This window comes from Anomaloglossus baeobatrachus, chromosome 2, assembly GCF_048569485.1.
Source record: "Anomaloglossus baeobatrachus isolate aAnoBae1 chromosome 2, aAnoBae1.hap1, whole genome shotgun sequence".
Taxonomy (NCBI): Eukaryota; Metazoa; Chordata; class Amphibia; order Anura; family Aromobatidae; genus Anomaloglossus; species Anomaloglossus baeobatrachus.
The window spans coordinates 25,194,017-25,213,322 of record NC_134354.1 but is presented as its reverse complement, the minus strand read 5'-3'; the positions used below and the strand labels follow the sequence as shown (position 1 = coordinate 25,213,322).

Here is a 19,306-nt window from a genome sequence, read left to right as displayed (position 1 = left end):
CGCGGTCTGACATTTGTCCCCTCTAACCCATTCAATCTCTTCACAGCGTTGAAGGACGTTAACCTTTTTGCCCGTAGATTAATTTTCAAAAAACTTTTTTGTAAGAGGGATGCTATGACTGACAGCCAAATGGAGAGGGAGGCCATTCAAAATCTGGAAGAACTTCTACAGGAACAGGAAGCTCCCCCGACAGGTGTGTTCCCTCAGACACTTTTGCCTAGATCCACAAAATTTCCCCCCTTTTCACTATGCCCGGCAGTGGATATATTTACTAGGTTGGTCAGTGAGGATTTTAAGAAGCTTAGAACTACATGTAAACGGGATAACCTCACCCGTGATCAGAGAAGGGCCCTCACTGAGCTACAAAATTATTCCGATATAATTATCAAACCTGCCGATAAGGGGGGAAACATTGTGGTTCTGTCTATAGAAAAATACGAACATGAGGTACTTAGGCAACTAAGAGACAGGGACACATATACTAAACTTACATATAACCCCCTAACGAAATACACCAGTGAACTTGCTGTGATCCTTTCCAGGGCTCTTGAGATCGGACTTATTGACAAAAAAATGCACGATGGTTTATGCAGGAAATATCCGAGGATACCGACCTTCTACGTCCTACCCAAAATACATAAAGATGCCGTCAACCCGCCTGGGCGTCCGATTGTGTCCGGCATCGAGGGGTTGTGTGACCCCATTTGTAAATTCATTGACTTCCATCTTAAACCTTTGGTGGAAACACTCCCCTCGTATGTTCGTGACACAACTGACGTCCTACGGCGCATTGACGGTATCTTTATGGAGGAGGATATGGTGATAGTCACTGCTGACGTAGAGGGTCTGTATACTTGCATATCACATGAGGATGGTTTGAGGGCGGTCCGTTTTTTCCTGGAGATGTCCGGTCGGGATGGCGTTATGGGTGAACTGATCCTTGAACTGCTCCGCTTCGCCCTGACACATAACTTTTTTGTGTTTAAGGATAATTTTTATTTACAGAAACGCGGCACTGCAATGGGCGCGGCCTGTGCGCCCTCGTACGCTGGCCTCTTTCTGGGCTACTGGGAGAGGCTGGTTTTTGGAGACGGGGGCGTGCAGGGCGTTACCCATGTGCAGTGCTGGCATCGATTTATCGATGATATATTATTTATTTGGCAGGGCCCGGCGGAGCAGCTCGATCAGTTCATGAGGCAATTAAATCGAAACAAATTTAACATCAAATTGACATATAAATGCAGTAATCGCAGGATCGACTTCCTAGATATCCAAATCATTGTTGACGATAGGGGGTCGATCCAGACGGACGTGTATCGCAAGAGCACGTCCGTCAATGCATTACTACATGCCTCATCAGCCCATAATCCATCTACTATTCGCGCCATTCCGACGGGACAGTTCTTAAGGATGAAGCGGATCTGCTCCTCAGACACCAATTTTGAAGCACAATCGTTCGATCTCAGGGGCCGTTTTCTGGATAGGGGTTACAGCAAGAGGTGTATAAAATCTGGCTACAATAGGGCTAAAAAAACACCTAGGACCCAACTACTTAGCTATGCTCCCAAACGACGGGAAACCTTTGACCCGGTGATTAGGTTCATTGGCACTTACAATGAGGAGTGGGAGAGGATGCGGAACATAATGAAACAACATTGGTCAGTTTTGTTAACTGATCCAATTTTGGCTGAACAACTACCACAATTTCCATCCATGACTTCCAGGAGAGCTAGGAATTTGAAAGACCTCCTAGTGAAAAGCCATTATGTCCCCCCAAGGACATATATATTTGGCTCACGAGGTCCTTTACAGGGATGTTTCCCCTGTGGCCATTGCTTGGCCTGCAACAATGTCCTACGAAGTACAACATTTTATTCATCTGATGGCAAAAGGAATTATAATATTAAATCATACATTACATGTGACACTACACATGTTGTGTACTTTGCCACATGTACCTGCTCTCTGACATATGTGGGGCTCACTTCACGTGAGCTCCGCATTAGAGTCAGAGAGCATGTTAGGGACATTGTTGCGGCCGAAGCAGTGACCGACATGACCCTCCTGAAAACCTTGCCAAGGCATTTCAAGATCCACCACTCCTGTGACCCCTCTAAATTAAAAATTAGGTGCATCGATGTGATAGAGGGAGGGATCAGGGGTGGTGATCTGAAAAGGCGCTTGGCACAATGTGAGGCCAAATGGATCCTTACATTGGACACTTTGGTCCCTAAGGGACTTAATGAGTCCATTAGTTATGTCCCATTTCTTTGAACCACCCCTCTCTGTATCTGTACCGTTGCTTGACTACCTCTGCTTCACTGTTAATTTTAGTGTTACTTTTAATATCACTATTTTAAATGTGGCTCCATCATTAATGCCGGGTATATATTTTTCTGATTGTTCCTCTTTAGGCAATTTTGCATCTCTACAATATTAACATTGAAGATTTGGACCACCGCTGTGAAATTCATATGAAAATCACTTTTTTGTAACATACTAATACATATTACGTGGATGGCCCGACTCACATGTGCGCGTGCGTTGATCCCGGCTGGTCGGCGCGATGGTAGCCGCCGTCTGAGGCGCCGTGCGCATGCGCGGGAGCTATGGTGACGCGTCCCTGCTCCCGCGCATGCGCGAGATGGCCTGACGGCGGTGAATCGCGCGAGATCACCTGGAGCGATCCGCGCATGCGCCGCTTACGTGATTTCCGGGTTCATCATTATTGAGCGGTGCTATTTAAACCCGGCGGATTGAGGACCCCTCACTACGGCACCTTGACCCCTGATGAAGATTCTACACAAACTAAAGAATTGAAACGTACGTAGGGCGTAATGGGGGCCTTCCCAAATGCCTGGATTGTCTCATGTATCTTCTATCTTACGGGTCTCCTTGGGGCTTGCTATTAGGCACGCAACAAATACAATCCTGTGGAGTGTAAACCACTCCATGTAGTGGATCCTTCAGGACTCTTTGCATCTTGGACCAATAATTTTACTTACTTTGGCTAAAAATGTATCTTTGACTGTCCTTTAATGCATATGTGCTTATGTGTCACCTGCACTAAATTAGTCATAATAACCTGTAGGTTTGTCCTGTTAGTCTGCTCCCAGATACTGTGATCATGTACCATTAATTTATACATGTGCCTTGTGAATCTCGGGAGACTTTGTCTTATACATATACTATTATATACTGTTTTTGTCCAGTCCTGGCGTTTTGACTTTTAGAAAAAAGTTTTATTGAAATTGTCACCCACTGTGAAATAAAAAATGTACACTTGCACTTTAAAAACTCAGTATCTTTGTCTTAAATGCCAGCTAAACCAGTCTGCTGCTGCAACAGAAAGTGCATTAACACCACGAGAGTATAAAGAAAAAAAAACATTTAAAGTGCATGGTCTAGATGCTAAGGTGAGAACTAGCCTGAGCCTGTCCCTATACACATTAAAGAATGTATGTTTGAAACTTCATTTTATAATGTGAACATGGTGCAAGACTCAAAAACATATAACACAATAAGGTAAAGAGTTGTACACTAGTACAATGTATAAAGAAATAATGAAAAGCAGAATCTTTTTGAGTCTTACACCTTGTTCACATTATAAAATGGAGTTCCAGACATACATTCTTTAATTAACATTCACTTTTTGTCTGAGAACCCTGCCCCACCCATAGCCATGTGTCTTATTTCACATATATAGCTTGGTCCTTTGCTTTCCATACAGAGCAAGTTTTTTAACTGCAGGTGAGGTCACATATAAGTTTAGGGACCCCAAAAAAAGAGATTACCTTGGCGTGGTTTTGGGGTTTTTGCATTGATCAATACAATGGCTAAACATCTCTTGTATTCTTATTATTCATAGCAGTTATGCATATTCCATTTTCAAGTTTTTTCAATTTTTCAGATAGTCCATTGTATTTTTCATTCTAGCATTCCCATAGCAGTTCTGCTTTTCATTATTCCCCTATACATTGTGACTAGTGTGCAACTCTTTACCTTATTGTCCCAATACACGTGACAAGAACTAAAATGTATACAGAAACAAATACATACATACAATTCACACATGTATACACATTATTCACATACATACATTTTAAACACACTTTACAAACACTATACATACACATACATCACACACAGACACATTTTTACATACATTACATGCCTTCCACACCCGAAAAACATAACTAATTACCTGTCTTGCTCTGCTATCACAGTAGAGAAAGAGCTGGTGGTCTGCCAGTGCATCAGCTACATTGTGTCTGAGCTTCTATCTGCACACCGTCCCCCTTCCTATTCTATCCCTGTTCCAAAACCAATTATGTGTCCTTTAAAGGGGAGTTGTGCAATTTCTCCTAAGTACGCTGATATCCCATATGTGGTGGATTACTACTGTTTGGGCGCAGGGCTCAGAAGGGAAGGAGCACTATTTGAATCTTGAAATGCAAAATTGTCTGGAATAGATAGCTGATGCCGTGTTGCATTTGCAGAGTCCCCAATGTGCATAAACCCCCACAAGTGAACCCATTATGGAGACAACACCCCTCATGGGATTTATCTAGATGCATGGTAAGCATTTTGCACCCACAGGTGGTTCACAAATTTTTTAAATGTTGAGCTGTGAGAATGAAAATAAACAAAAAAATATTTACAACAAAAATATTGCTTTATCCCTAAATGTTTTCATTTTTACAAGGGGAAGCTGAGAAAATGCATTATGCAATTTGTTGTGCAATTTCTCCTGAGTATGCCGATACCCCACATTTGGGTGAAAATTACTGTTTGGGTGCATGATAGGGCTCGAAAGGGAAAGAGCGCCATTTGACTTTTCGAATACAAAATTGGTTGTAATGTATAGCAGACGCCAGGTCATGTTAGCAGAGCCCCTGATGTGCCTAAACAATGGAAACCTCCTACAATTGACCTCAAGAAATGTATCTAGATGTGTGATGAGCACTTTTAACCCACACAGAATTTTAGAATGTTGAGTCGTGGAAAATTTAAAATTACATTTTTCCCTCAAAAATGTTGTTTCATCCCAAATTTTTAATTTTCAGAAGAGTAACAGGAGAAATGGACTATAAATATGTTACTCAATTTCTCCTGAGTACACCAATACCCCATATGTGGTGGAGAACTAGAAAACTGTTGTTTGGGCACATGGCAGGGTTCGGAAGGGAAGGAGCACCAATCAACTTTTGGAATGCAAAATTGGCTGGAATCATAAGCGGGTGCTTTTTCGCGTTTGGAGAGCCAATTACATGCCAAAACAGCAGAACCTCCCATAAGTGACCCCATTTTGCAAACTACACCATACAATGAATTCATCTAGGGGTGCAGTGAGCATATTAACATCACAGGTGTGACACAGAACTTTATACCATTGGGTGGTGAAGAAAAAAAATTACATTTTTACCACAAAAATTTTGTTTAGCTACAGATTTTACATTTTCCCAAAGTGAAGTCAGTAGAAATGGCACCAAAATGTATCATAAAAATTCTGCTGAACATGGCAATACTCAATATGTGACTGCACAGTACCGGCTGGCCACACTGCAGGGCTCGGGAGGAAAGGAGTGCCATTTGACTCTTGGAGCACAGATTTTCTTACAATAGTTTGCAGACTCCATATATAGAGCACATCAGTGCCATAACAGCAGAACCCTCCCTCAAGTGACCCCATTTTGGAAATTACACCCCTCTGGGAATTTATCTACAGGTGTAGTGATTATTTTGACTCCATGGGTGTTTTCCAGAAACAAGCAGTGATGGATGTTACTGAGTGAAAATTGCAAATCTATCATTTTAGTGCCCGTACATTGTTGCCAGTTCATGCTTCTGAAGACACGTACCCTGTATATTAAGCAAGCTCTCCTCACTACACAAATGTCTAACATGTGGATGCTAAGTGTGATATCTGCACACTTTGGGGCTGAGAAGGACTAGGCATTTGGATTTGGGAGCATAGAGTTCACTGGACGTCTTTTGTGGGGAGCACTTTTGCTTTTCCAAAGCTTTTGTGTTACCAGTATTGTGAAAACCCTCTATAATTCCGTTAACAGATGACGGACTTATGTAGAGACTTGTCTCTCTTTTTTTCTTGTGGATTGAGTAGAAACTTTTATTGGAATACATTTTTGGGATCACATTTATACTGTGCTCTCTGCTGAGCACTTATGTTGGGGTTTCCATCTAAATCTCCCAATAACATGATTTTGATGAAAACCAAGAGGAATCCATTCACTATAATGAGGCAGAAGAGATACTCTGTACTGTGTTTAGCCTTTTTTCAGGGGTGTCCTTTTCAGAGGTGCACAAAATTGTGGTCAACCACAGTTTTATGCATGCTTAACACTAGAAGTCCCAGAGAGGGGTCATTTAACATTTCTACCTTTGGAACCCTTTGGAGCTCGAAATTCCTGGAACTTCTAGTGTTCAAGCTACAGACACCATGGGATCGTAGGCCAGAGAGAGTCCAAAGTATCTCAATTCACCTCATTATAGGAAATCTTCCATCAGGGTTCTGTCAGAATCACAGTATTTCACAGATTTACACGTAAATCCCGTGTAAGTCTTAGGCGGGCTTTGCACGTTGCGACATCGCAAGCCGATGCTGCGATGTCGCACGTGATAGTCCCCGCCCCCGTCGCAGGTACGATATCGTGTGATAGCTGGCGTAGCGAAAATTATCGCTACGCCAGCTTCACATGCACTCACCTGCCCTGCGACCGTCGCTCTGGCCGGCGACCCGCCTCCTTCCTAAGGGGGCGGGTCCTGCGGCGTCATAGCAACGTCACACGGCAGGCGGCCAATAGCGGCGGAGGGGCGGAGATGAGCAGGATGTAAACATCCCGCCCACCTCCGTCCTTCCGCGTAGCCGCCGGCGGCAGGTAAGGAGATGTTCCTCGCTCCTGCGGCTTCATACACAGCGATGTGTGCTGCCGCAGGAACGAGGAACAACATCGTACCTGTCGCGGCACCGGCATTATGGAAATGTCGGTGAATGCAACGATGATACGATAACGACGTTTTTGCGCTCGTTAATCGTATCATCTAGCATTTACACACTACGATGTCGAAAGTGACGCCGGATGTGCGTCACTTTCGATTTGACCCCATCGACATCGCACGTGCAATGTCGCAATGTGCAAAGCCGCCCTTAGTGTAGAGTGCAGGATAAATGTCAAGTGAACCTTACTGTGATCTTTTGTTGACAGAATGGACAAATGAGCAACAGGTCAAGAATTACTTTAATTTTTTTTTTATGCCATTCACCGTGCGGTAGATGGCTTAAATGGCTTCATTCTTCAGGTCAGTGTGATTACATGTATACCAGATTTATATAGTTTTTAAGTTTTGCTACTATCACAAACTATATATTTAGCCATATTTTAGAGCTTTTGTATACATTTTTTATATTGCTGCCGATACAGTCATGTGAGGGCTTGTTGTGTGTGTGCCGAATTTGACAATGTTTAGGTACCATTTTTGGGCACATAAAATTTTTTGATCGCTTTCTATTCCGATTTTTGGGAGGCAGAATAAAAAAAAAACAAGCAATTCAGGAATTCGTTGTTTTTTTTACATTCACCATGTAGTAAAGCTGATGAGAAAGCTCTATTCTTTGGGTCATTACAATTACACCGATGCCACATTCATGTAATGTTTAATGTTTTGCTGCTTTTACACAGCTAAAACAATTAAAAAAACAGTTTTACTTCACTTTATTCTGAAAGCTGTCGTTTTTTTATTTGTCTGCTGATGGAGCTAACTGGCGCATTTTATTTTTGTGGAACATGATGTCATTTCCAGTAATACCATTTTTAATTATATTTGGCTTTTTGATCGAGTTTTATTCCACTTTTTTTGGGGGCAGTATGTTGATAATGCATTTTTTTTGCCTTGTTTTGATTTATTTTTTAACTGAAGAGGTCATCTACTGTGACATATTTATAGATTGAGTTGTTCCGGGCCTAGCAATACCAAATATATGAACTTTTTTATTTTTTAATGTAAATATATGTATTTATTAGAAAAATATTTTTTTTATTTCTTATTTTGTGATTTTTTTTATTTTTTACATTTTTTTTTAACGTTTTGTTATATTTTTTACCTAGTCCAAGGATGGGACATCATCTTTCCCTGGTCTGATCGCTGATCTATTGCTCTGAGGCATACCAGGTCCCCCTCAAGGCAGGACCTTACAGGCCACCGTACCTGGGTGACTCCATGGCCATTATTAGGCCTGGAATTACCATGGAGGTCATCGGCACATCGCGTTATACCGATGGAAGGAAATTGGGAGCTCCCTCCTGCTACAAGCAGATCGATGCTGCTGTTGATATTGACAGAGGCATCAGAGGGGTTAAACGCCCACGATCGATGCTCGCACCGATGGAGGATATTACAGCAGGATATCAGCTATGACACTTAGCTGACACCCGCTGATGATGTTACCGATGCCGCATTATAGTGTCGTACATATATGGTGATTTGGAAAATACACCTCCCGCAGTGCCGTATATGTACAGTGGATGTCGTAGAGGGGTTAAGGGCATTTGAAGCTTGAAAATTACAAAATGTTCACTTTTTATGATTTTTTTTTTTGTATTTTTATAAACACAAATCATGTCGATCAAAATGTATCACCAACATGAAGTACAATGTGTCTCAAAGAAACCAGACATGTTTTTCTAATCCTGGATAGCCCCTTGGACTTATCCACCCATTGGTGAGCGTGAAGCCAGGATCCTAGACAACTGATTATGAATTGTCATTGTTCTAAAACGTCTAATATTATTATCCCACTCCTCATCGAAACCTTCCAAAACAGAATATATTTAATAATATAAAATAATATAGGATAAAGCTACAGTATTACCTGAGGTATGACAGTTCCCATCTGAGAAGACATGTTAGGATTAGGAGAACACTCATCACAGCTCCCAGGACCACTAGAGTATTTTTCCAAATACTGTCTGTAAAAAAGTTTACAGAGAATTACTGATTATGATGGAAATTTCCAAATAAATTTCCAAATAAAGATATGTTTGTTACAGAACTCAATAAAATTAACAATTCCAACCACTGTAGGATCAGGCCAGTCCTATGGTTGAAGACAACAAAATTTAAATTCCAGATTTTATAACTTTTTGTAATTTTGTCCATTGATTTTCTCAACTATCCTTTTAATTATTTTAATTTTTATGCATTTAATTTGGGGTTACAGTATGCAGAATGTATATAAAACGTCTGCACACCCATTATAATGCCTTTTTTTGTTATTTAAAAAAATCCTACCAAGAAGAATAATTTCAGAACTTTTTCCCCCTTTAATGTCCCCTTTTTCTGTACAATTCAATTGAAAAATAAAATAAACTGAAATATTTTCAGGTGGAATAAGAAAAATAAAGAACTAAAGTGATGTGGTTGCATAAATCTACACTCACTTTTAACTAATACATTGAAGTTCCGTTTGAATATCTGACAGCATTTAGTCTTATTGATATTTGGAACTGTTTATAATTCCCTTCATCTTGACTAAAGCTCCCTCTTCTGCTGACAAAAAAACAGACCCAAAGCATAATGCTACCTCCACCATACTTCACTGTAGGTATGGTGTTGTTTTAGTGATGTGTAGTTTTGGCTGTGCATTAAACATGGTTTCTGGAATTTTGGCCAAAATGTTCACTCTTCTTGTTTCGGAGTCTATCACATGGCACATTTACCCACGCTCCCTTACAGCAGCTCCACATCTGTTAGATTCTGTGGGCTTCTCTTGTGTACAGCGCCCGCTTAAAGTCATTTACAGATTTTCTATTGAATTTAGATCTGGGCTCTGGCTGGGCCATTCCAAAACTTTGATCTTTAAGCTATACATTTTTTACATTTTTTGGGGTTGTTTGACAGTCACATTGGGTCGTTGTCATGCTAATAGTTTAAATTCATCCTTCTCTTCAGCTTTTTATCAGAGTCCTGAAGGTTTTGTTGCAAAATTACACACCGATATTTGGAACGGTTTATAATTGTTTTTATCTTGACTAAAGCCCCATTTTCCGCTGACAAAAAAAGAGCCCAAAAGCATTATGTTGCCTCCACCATGCTTCACTATAGGTATGGTATTCTTTTGGTAATGCACAGTGTTGGCTTTGTGCTAAACATGCCTTTTAGAATTATGGTGTGTCAAAGTGCAAATGTTTGGGATCCCTGAGGAACTTTATTTAATAAATACAAATTTTCTATAAATTGACTAAAAATTACATTCATCAGAGAATGATCCATGTCATGATCTGGGCCAGAATCTGCCTTGGCAGTGTTCCACCCCCGGCTTGATCTTAGAGGTCTCAGACCTCTTAGAGGTTAACCTCTCTCTGCCTCGTTCTAGTTTCTGGGATGCTATATCTTGGTGCTGCACCAGAGGTGCAAGGTATAGTCTGGGCCTACAGCATGTCTAGTTGGCTCTATTGAGTTCCCTGATCTGCCCTACTGCATTCCCCTGACTTCCTCACCCATGCACCCAGAGGGGCATTGCAGCTACTGGCAGCCAGACTGGCTTGCAAAGTCTCCTTAAGGAGAATAGTCTTCCCCCATCGTCGACACACAGCTTCTCATGAGCCAGATCAGACACCCCATACTTTGCACTGATGAGGGGTAAGCACCCCGAAACACCGTGTCTGCAAATTGGGATTCTGATCTGGCATATATCCTAAGTCATATGCAAAGGATTGTTAAAAATCCACCTTTGACTTTTAGGATCGCTACTTCCAATAGGGGATGCTGCGCTAGAGTTTGTCTCCTTTCCTGGAGAAACAATTTGAATATAACCCATGTCTGTCAGCCTGCTCCTGGCCCTGTCCCTCCTACTCTATCCCCTTGTATATTCAGACTTCCCGGTACTTCAGGACATCCTGTAGTACAGCGTGACAACCAGTAACTATGACTTTTAGCTGTCGTTTTTTTGTAGATATTTAACACATACTTGACTGGAAGGATATAAACTCTACCCTGCTTAGCCTTCCACCAACAGTTTTTTTTTTCTTATAGCAATTCACACTTTTTTGCCCACTCAATACTTTCTCTTTTTGTCAGTCTTCTTCTAGGCCCCTTAATGTTTTGATGCTGGGGCTCCATTGCCAGATGAATCCCAATATCCATCATGAGTTACCATTTTGAATTGCTGGGAGGTTCCAGAAGCTTTTGTGGTGCTCAAGAGATTTTTAAACTTTTCTAAGAGGGAGTCTCACATTTTTTCAAGTATTTACCGGACGTACTGGTGGAATGTTTAGAATTCATACACCTCCCATTGTGTTCCAAAGTGCTATCTATATCTGTATACTGTTGGTCCCCACCATTGGGGTTGTTAATTTAAGGAGACCAATATATAAATAATATAAAATGATGTAAATACTTACCACCGCTCAGTGTGATGTCTCCTCTCCATGGTTTTACAAACGTTGGATGAGACACAACACAAGTCACCGATGTCTCATTAATTCCACTTCTCCTGAATGTGCTGATCACTGACCACGTCCGGTCCGGATCTTCCAGTTTTGTAGTGATTATATCATCTGAGTGTGGAGTCCAAGAGATTTCTGCTGGTGGCCTCCCACCGATGGCTCCACACTCTGGAGAGCCGTCATTGCTTAAATTTAGGTATGTAGATGGCTGAACTGAATGAAGAAGTAAATGGTTATTGTTTTTAAAAAACATGGGATGGATTTCTCTAAACATAATTAAGGGGTTATCAATTTGCCTTGATTACAAAGATTTTCATGAATAGAAAGTAATAGCCAAGTAAGTATGCTAAGCTTCTGACAATCACACAGACAGACATGCACATCCATACACATCATTGTACTGCCCATGTCATACATGACGGGTCCTCCGAGGAGAGATGCTCTTTGTAACTTATACTCTGACCAAGAGATGGGGATTCTATACACAGGACTCCTGATATTAATTAAGAATAGTAATGGGCGGACCCAGACTGTAAAGGTGTTTCTTTTTACTTATAGGATTAGTGATGGGGGGTCACTAATACAATACAATGTTTTGATAGCCTATTACTTAGTATTTTATTGCAATGTTGTGGCAGCCAAGATATAAATCTGGCATTTTGATTTTATTCCCGTTACGCCATTTAACAGTCAAATTAATTTACTTTATATTTTCATAAATCTGACTTTTACGAACGCAGCGATATTAAATATGTGTATTTTTTTTGTTTTTTTCAATTGTTTTAATGCTATTATTAGTGTATACTTTGGTGCCCCTCAAGGGAGTGAGGGCCCTGTCTAATTGCCTGGTTTTCCCTCCCCAGCCCTAACACGAGCTCTGGCCTCCACTATGGTCAACACAGTCCTTTCCTGCTGCTGTAACCAAGCACATAAAACCACATATACGTACAGTACAGACCAAAAGTTTGGACACACCTTCTCATCTCTAAAACAACTGTTAAAAGGAGACTTTGTGCAGCAGCCTTCATGGTAAAATAGCTGCTAGGAAACCACTGCTAAGGACAGGCAACAAGCACAAGAGACTTGTTTAGGCTAAAGAACACAAGGAATGGACATTAGACCAGTGGAAATCTGTGCTTTGGTCTGATGAGTCCAAATTTGAGATGTTTGGATCCAACCACCGTGTCTTTGTGCGACACAGAAAAGGTGAACGGATGGACTCTACATGGCTGGTTCCCACCGTGAAGCATGGAGGAGGAGGTGTGATGGTGTGGGGGTGCTTTGCTGGTGACGCTGTTGGGGATTTATTCAAAATTGAAGGCATACTGAACCAGCATGGCTACCTCAGCATCTTGCAGCGGCGTGCTATTCCATCCGGTTTGCGTTTAGATGGACCATCATTTATTTTTCAACAGGACAATGACCCCAAACACACCTCCAGGATGTGTAAGGGCTATTTGACTAAGAAGGAGAGTGATGGGGTGCTACGCCAGATGACCTGGCCTCCACAGTCACCAGACCTGAACCCAATCGAGATGGTTTGGGGTGAGCTGGACCGCAGAGTGAAGGCAAAAGGGCCAACAAGTGCTAAGCATTTCTGGGAACTCCTTCAGGACTGTTGGAAAACCATTTCCGGTGACTACCTCTTGAAGCTCATCAAGAAAATGCCAAGAGTGTGCAAAGCAGTAATCAAAGCAAAAGGTGGCTACTCTGAAGAACCTAGAATATAAGACATATTTTCAGTTGTTTCACACTTTTTTAAGTATTTCATTCCACATGTTTTAATTCATAGTTTTGATGCCTTCAATGTGAGTCTACAATTTTCAGAGTCCTGAAAATAAAGAAAACTCTTTGAATGAGAAGGTGTGTCCAAACTTTTGGTCTGTACTGTACGTACCAATTTTTAAGACGTATCTTGATGTAAAAAAAAATCTTTTATACTTCGACAAATCAATTTAACCACTACCTTCTATCAACAATCTTTCACCAATAGAATGGTACATATTTAATGGATAGTGGGCACAATGGAGGTTGTATAACAGATAAACATTACAACTCACCTAATACTTGTATTGAGGAGTATCCGGTTATTGTGTCCTTATCATTTGCCACTTCACAGTTGTACGTCCCTTCATCAGATATGTCAGTGTTACTGATCGTCAGTGATAAGTTGTCACTTCTCATCCTGGGGCTGCAGGAGCTGAATGACGTCTTTGTATTATTGTCCTCTATCTTATAGGATATTACACAGGAGGAATTATATAGATGAAGCTTCCATGTAACTGATAGTAAAGTGTCTCCGGGATCAGCCTCACACTGCAAGTCAACAGGGTGGCCTCTTATCACTGTCACATCTAAAAATAAAAGACGTTGATTATAGTGTTAATAGAGTATTATTCAATTATACACAAGCCAAAATACTACCAGAGGCTAACAGGACTAACTTATGTACATTACAAAAGTTACTTAAAGGGGTTGTCCTGGTGTGAAGAATATGGGAGCTGATATAGCGCCACATGACCATCTCTACCCTCACCTACTGTCCCCTCACCCATCCCCTGTAGACTGTGAGTCCTTGCGGGCAGGGTCCTTTCTCCTCCTGTCCCCATACCTGTCCCTTGTAGACTGTGACCCCTCGCGGGCAGGGTCCTCCCTCCTCCTGTCCCCCCACCCATTCTTTGTAGACTGTGAGTCCTTGTGAGCAGGGTCCTCTCTTCTTCTTTCCCCTCTCCCATCCCCTGTAGACTGTGAGCCCTCGCGGGCAGGGTCCTCCGTCCTCCTGTACCTGTCTGTGCCTTGTTTTGATTATGATCATTGTATTTGTCCCTACTATGTATACCCCTTTCCCATGTAAAGCGCCATGGAATAAATGGCTCTACAATAATAAATAATAATAATAGCTATCCTGTTATACCAAACGGCAAGCCATAGTCATCTTATTCAAAGTGGGAATCTGAGACAGGACGCCTCCATCCACCAACAAATGAGTTCAATTATAAATAAAGAAGTGATGAAAACTAATTATAAATAAGGAAGTCAGAGGACATGTTTATTGCAGCTGAGTATTGATGGGCAGACTCGCAGATATCCGGAATTCGTAGGTCTAACCGAATTTAAAAATAAAAATAAAAAAATTGATTCCGGATATCTGGCCGGACACTAGTCCCCATATAAGTCTAAGGGGACCAGAATCCGACACTCAAAAATGGTGGTAGAAAGGAAAGGGGGATTAGAGCAAGCACGCTGTACTTAATGAGTCTCCAGCGTGGCTCCAATTGCTTCCGGGGCTGCTCATTAGCATCACACATATTCACTGCTTCCCTCGCCCAATACTCAGTGTACATTATCAATTTCTGATCACCAGTTCCCAGTGCAGCCACTGGAATGATCTACTTAGTTGGATAGAACATGTACCCATTAAAATCTATGGTGTTATTTACATGTACATGCTGGGTATTGCACATCTGTGCAAGGGCTGCCAAAAATTAGAAGGAAAGACTGCAGTACCCCCTGGAAGACACATAGAGGAGGGCACCAGACATTTTTTTACCCTTTTTAGAAGTGGGACTCCTAAACTAATAAAGCCTATGCACTAAGTAAAAGGGCTGCCAAAATTATAAGGATGGACTCCAATACAACCTAGAAAAACCATAGAGGAGAGAGGGAGACTCTGATTCAATTCTGATACAATATTACAAACAATCTGATTCCAAAACTGGGAAAGGCTATGTACTTAGTGCGATGCCCAGCTAAAATTCCAAGGAGAAATGTCAATACAGTCAGGAAGAGAAGTAGAGAGTGTACTGTTGTGAATGTTAGTTATGTCTTGGCTGCTGGGAGGCTCCCTCTGGTGGCCAGGAAAGGTTTGGATAGAGACCAGGTGTGTTGTGCAGTGGGTGTTTCCTTTCCTAACTCTCTGCCTATTTAAGTCCTGGTCTGATTGCAGGCTGTTGCCGGATGACAGTTGTTCTTTGTATCTCTAGCCTGCTTAGTCCTGCTCTACACCACATCCACTCCAGATAAGTTCTTGCTCTTTATTTATTGCCTGGTTCTTTTGCGTATTTGGGTTTGTCATTTGTTGTGGTTGGTTTCAGTTTATTTCCTTCCAGGGATTTTCCCCCTCAGTGGATTGTTGAGGAACTCCCTGCAGTTCTGTGTGGAGTATAGCTCCTTTGGGTCCATGTGTTTGTGGCTTGTTGAATTTGTTATAATACTTGTTTTCTGTTCATTGGTATGACAAGGGCACCTGGTATAGGACGGAGTTCAGATCAAGCGATCTGAGGGCCTTTTTGTACTATCAGGAAGTTGGTATTTTGCAGGGTTTTTCTCTGGCTACCATCAGTCCCTTTCCTGTCCTTTCCTATGTTAGTCAGTGGGGGCCTCACCTTTTGCTAATCCTGTCATCTACCTGTGTATTGTGTTTTTCCTATATCACCTCAGTCTTTGAATGTGGGGGGCTTGCTATTCTTGTCTATTTTCTGAGGCAGAGAGTTATTCATCTTTCCTACCTTTAGGATAGTTAGTTCTCCGGCTGGGTTCGCGGTGCACAGGATGTTAGTTCACCCCTCGGCTACTTCTAGTTGTGTTGGTTAGTAAGGGGATGGCGGCCAGATTAGTTGCCAATGCTCTTGTCACCTTTTTGCCAATGATTTGTGGTGATCTTCCATGGTTCCAGATCATAACAGTACATCCGGCCAAACAAATTTAAAGGGTACTCTTAAGAAGGAAAAAAAAATAAAAAGCTGCTGAGAATTTTTTTTTTTTTGGGTGTTTTTCCTCTTCTTCTTTGGGTTCTGTGGAAGATTCCTTTTGTCTAGCATGGATGAATTGGGTGAGCGTGTTGCTCATCTTGATGCTAAGGTTCGTCGTATAGAGTCTTATCTTGCACAGACTCCCCTTGCAGAGCCTAAAATTCCCGTTCCTGAATTTTTTTTGGGAGGTAGGTCGAGATTTTTGAGCTTCAAAAATAATTGTAAATTATTTTTTGACCTGCGCCCTAAGTCCTCAGGGAATCCCGTACAGCAGGTTAAGATTGTCATCTCCTTACTGCGTGGTGACCCTCAGGACTGGGCCTTCTCTTTAGTCTCTGATGATCCGATTCTCAATGATGTGGACTCCTTTTTTCAGGCCTTGGGATTATTATATGACGAACCCAATATTGTGGACCAAGCAGAAAAGGTCTTGTTGTCCTTAACTCAGGGTTTGGATTCTGCAGAAACGTTTTGTCAGAAATTTTGTAAGTGGGCGGTCCTTACCAAATGGAATGATGATGCGTTTGCGGCTCTTTTTCGCAAGGGTATTGCGGATGCTGTGAAGGATGTAATGGTAGGATTTCCCGTCCCTTCTGGTCTTTCTGCCTCTATGACCTTAGCCATTCAGATTGATAGACGGTTACGTGAGCGCAGGAAGATACCTGCTGGTTTTGGGCCTGTGGAACAGCCTTTGGAGCCTATGGAGTGTGATAGGGTCCTTTCTAATGCTAGTCGGCAGGGGTTCAGATGGAAGAATAGACTGTGCTTCTATTGTGGAGACTCTTCTCATAACATCTCTGTCTGCCCGAAACGTGAAAGGAGATTGGCTACTTCTGTTACTGTGGGTTCTTTGCAACCAAAGTTTCTTTTGTCTGTCACATTGATTTGCTCATTGTCTTCCTTTTCTGCATTTGCCTTTGTGGACTCAGGGGCAGCGCTCAATTTGATGGATTTTGGGTTTGCTAGGGATTGTGGTTTCCCCTTTGCAAACTCCTATTTCTTTAAGGGGCATTGATGCTACCCCTTTGGCAGAACATAAACCCCAATTTTGGACCCAGGTGCCTATGAGAGTTGCACCAGCGCATCAGGAAACTTGTACATTTTTAGTATTGCATAATCTACAGGATACCTTGGTTCTGGGATTTCCGTGGTTGCAGACCCATAATCCGGTTCTTGACTGGAGATCCTTGTCGGTAGCTAGTTGGGGTTGTCAAGGTGTGCATCAGGACCTTTCCGTGTCGTCCACGTCTGCTCAGGCAGTTGATGTTCCGGCTTTCTTGTCTGATTTCCGTGATGTATTTAATGACCAGGAATCTGATTCTCTGCCCCCACACCGGGACTGTGACTGTGCCATTGAGTTGGTGCCCGGTTGTAAATTTCCCAAGGGGCGAATTTTCAACTTGTCTGTGCCCGAACATGATGCCATGCGGTCATACATCAGAGAATCATTGGAGAAGGGGTACATTCGGCCCTCATCTTCTCCTTTGGGTGCTGGCTTCTTCTTTGTTGCTAAGAAAGATGGTTCGTTGAGGCCTTGTATTAATTACCGTCTTCTTAATAAAATTACGGTCAAATATCAGTACCCTTTGCCTCTGATGTCTGATCTGTTCTCTAGAGTGCAGAGTGCCAAATGGTTTACGAAACTGGATTTCAAGGGTGCGTATAATCTCATCCGTATTAAGGAGGGTGATGAATGGAAGACGGCTTTTAATACTCCTGAGGGGCATTTTGAGTACCTAGTGATGCCTTTTGGGCTCACTAATGCACCCTCCGTCTTCCAGGCCTTCATGAATGATATTTTTCGGGACCTTACTGGTAAATTTTTGATTGTGTATTTGGATGACATCTTGATTTTTTCTGATGATTGGGACTCTCATGTGGGGCAAGTACAGGATGTTTTTCAGATACTTAAGGATAATGCACTGTACGTTAAGGGGTCAAAGTGCCTCTTTGGGGTGCAAAGGATTTCCTTTTTGGGCTTCATCCTGTCTCCCTCCGCTATTGAAATGGACCCGGTTAAGGTTCAGGCTATTTACGACTGGGTGCAACCGACTTCTCTAAAATCCCTGCAGCAGTTTTTGGGGTTTGCTAATTTTTACCGTAAATTTATAGCCAATTTTTCTGCCATTGTCAAACCTCTGACAGATTTGACAAAGAAGGGAGCTGATGCTGAGCATTGGACCCCTGAGGCGATTGTGGCCTTCCAGGAGCTTAAAAGGCGATTCACTTCTGCCCCAGTTCTGCAGCAACCTGATGTGTCTCGCCCATTTCAAGTTGAGATCGATGCCTCAGAGATCGGAGCAGGTGCTGTTCTGTCTCAACGAGACGCTACTTCGGGTAAACTTAAGCCCTGTGCCTTTTTCTCTCGGAAATTTGCTCCTTCTGAACGGAATTATGATGTGGGGAACCGGGAATTATTGGCTATGAAGTGGGCATTTGAAGAGTGGAGGCATTGGTGCTTATGGACCACATAAGTTGTGGTGCTTATGGACCACAAGAATCTCATCTATCTGGAATCGGCCAAGAGGTTGAATCCTCGGCAGGCCAGGTGGGCTTTGTTTTTTACCCGGTTTAATTTTGTGGTCTCTTTTTTGCCGGGCACCAAGAATGTTAAGGCCGATGCCCTTTCCAGGAGTTTCTGCGCTGACTCTTTGGAGGTTGTCGAACCGTCTACTATCCTGAATGATTGTGTAGTTTTCTCGGCTATTTCGCCTGATCTGCGGTTGGCACTGGCAGAATTTCAGGGGGATAAACCTGAGAGATGTCCTACAGGGAAACTGTTTGTCCCAGACCAATGGAGAGACCGAGTTGTCTCTGAGGTTCATTGCTCTGTTTTGGCGGGTCATCCTGGGATTTTTGGTACTCGGGATCTTGTGAGACGCTCTTTTTGGTGGCCTTCCCTGTCCCGAGATGTCCGTCGTTTTGTGCAGTCGTGTTGAGTTTGTTCTAGGTCCAAGCCCTGTTGTTCACGTTCTAGTGGGCTATTATTGCCTTTGCCTGTACCTAAGAAACCTTGGACGCACATCTCTATGGATTTTATTTCAGAGCTTCCCATCTCTCAGAAAATGACTGTGATTTGGGTGATCTGTG

The 19,306-nt window shown here is 42.3% G+C and overlaps 1 protein-coding gene across 1 annotated transcript in view; it reads right to left on the bottom strand.

Moving 5' to 3' along the window:
* The window catches only part of LOC142281448 (cell surface glycoprotein CD200 receptor 1-A-like), a 51,740-nt gene that overhangs the window by 8,405 nt on the left and 24,029 nt on the right, over window positions 1-19,306 (bottom strand). The window contains exons 3-5 of the mRNA XM_075332856.1: window positions 13,526-13,819; window positions 11,421-11,678; window positions 8,891-8,987 (exon numbers count right to left, since the gene is read on the bottom strand). Of these exons, the coding sequence (XP_075188971.1) occupies window positions 8,891-8,987; window positions 11,421-11,678; window positions 13,526-13,819 (649 nt within the window). The remainder of the gene's footprint in view (window positions 1-8,890; window positions 8,988-11,420; window positions 11,679-13,525; window positions 13,820-19,306) is intronic.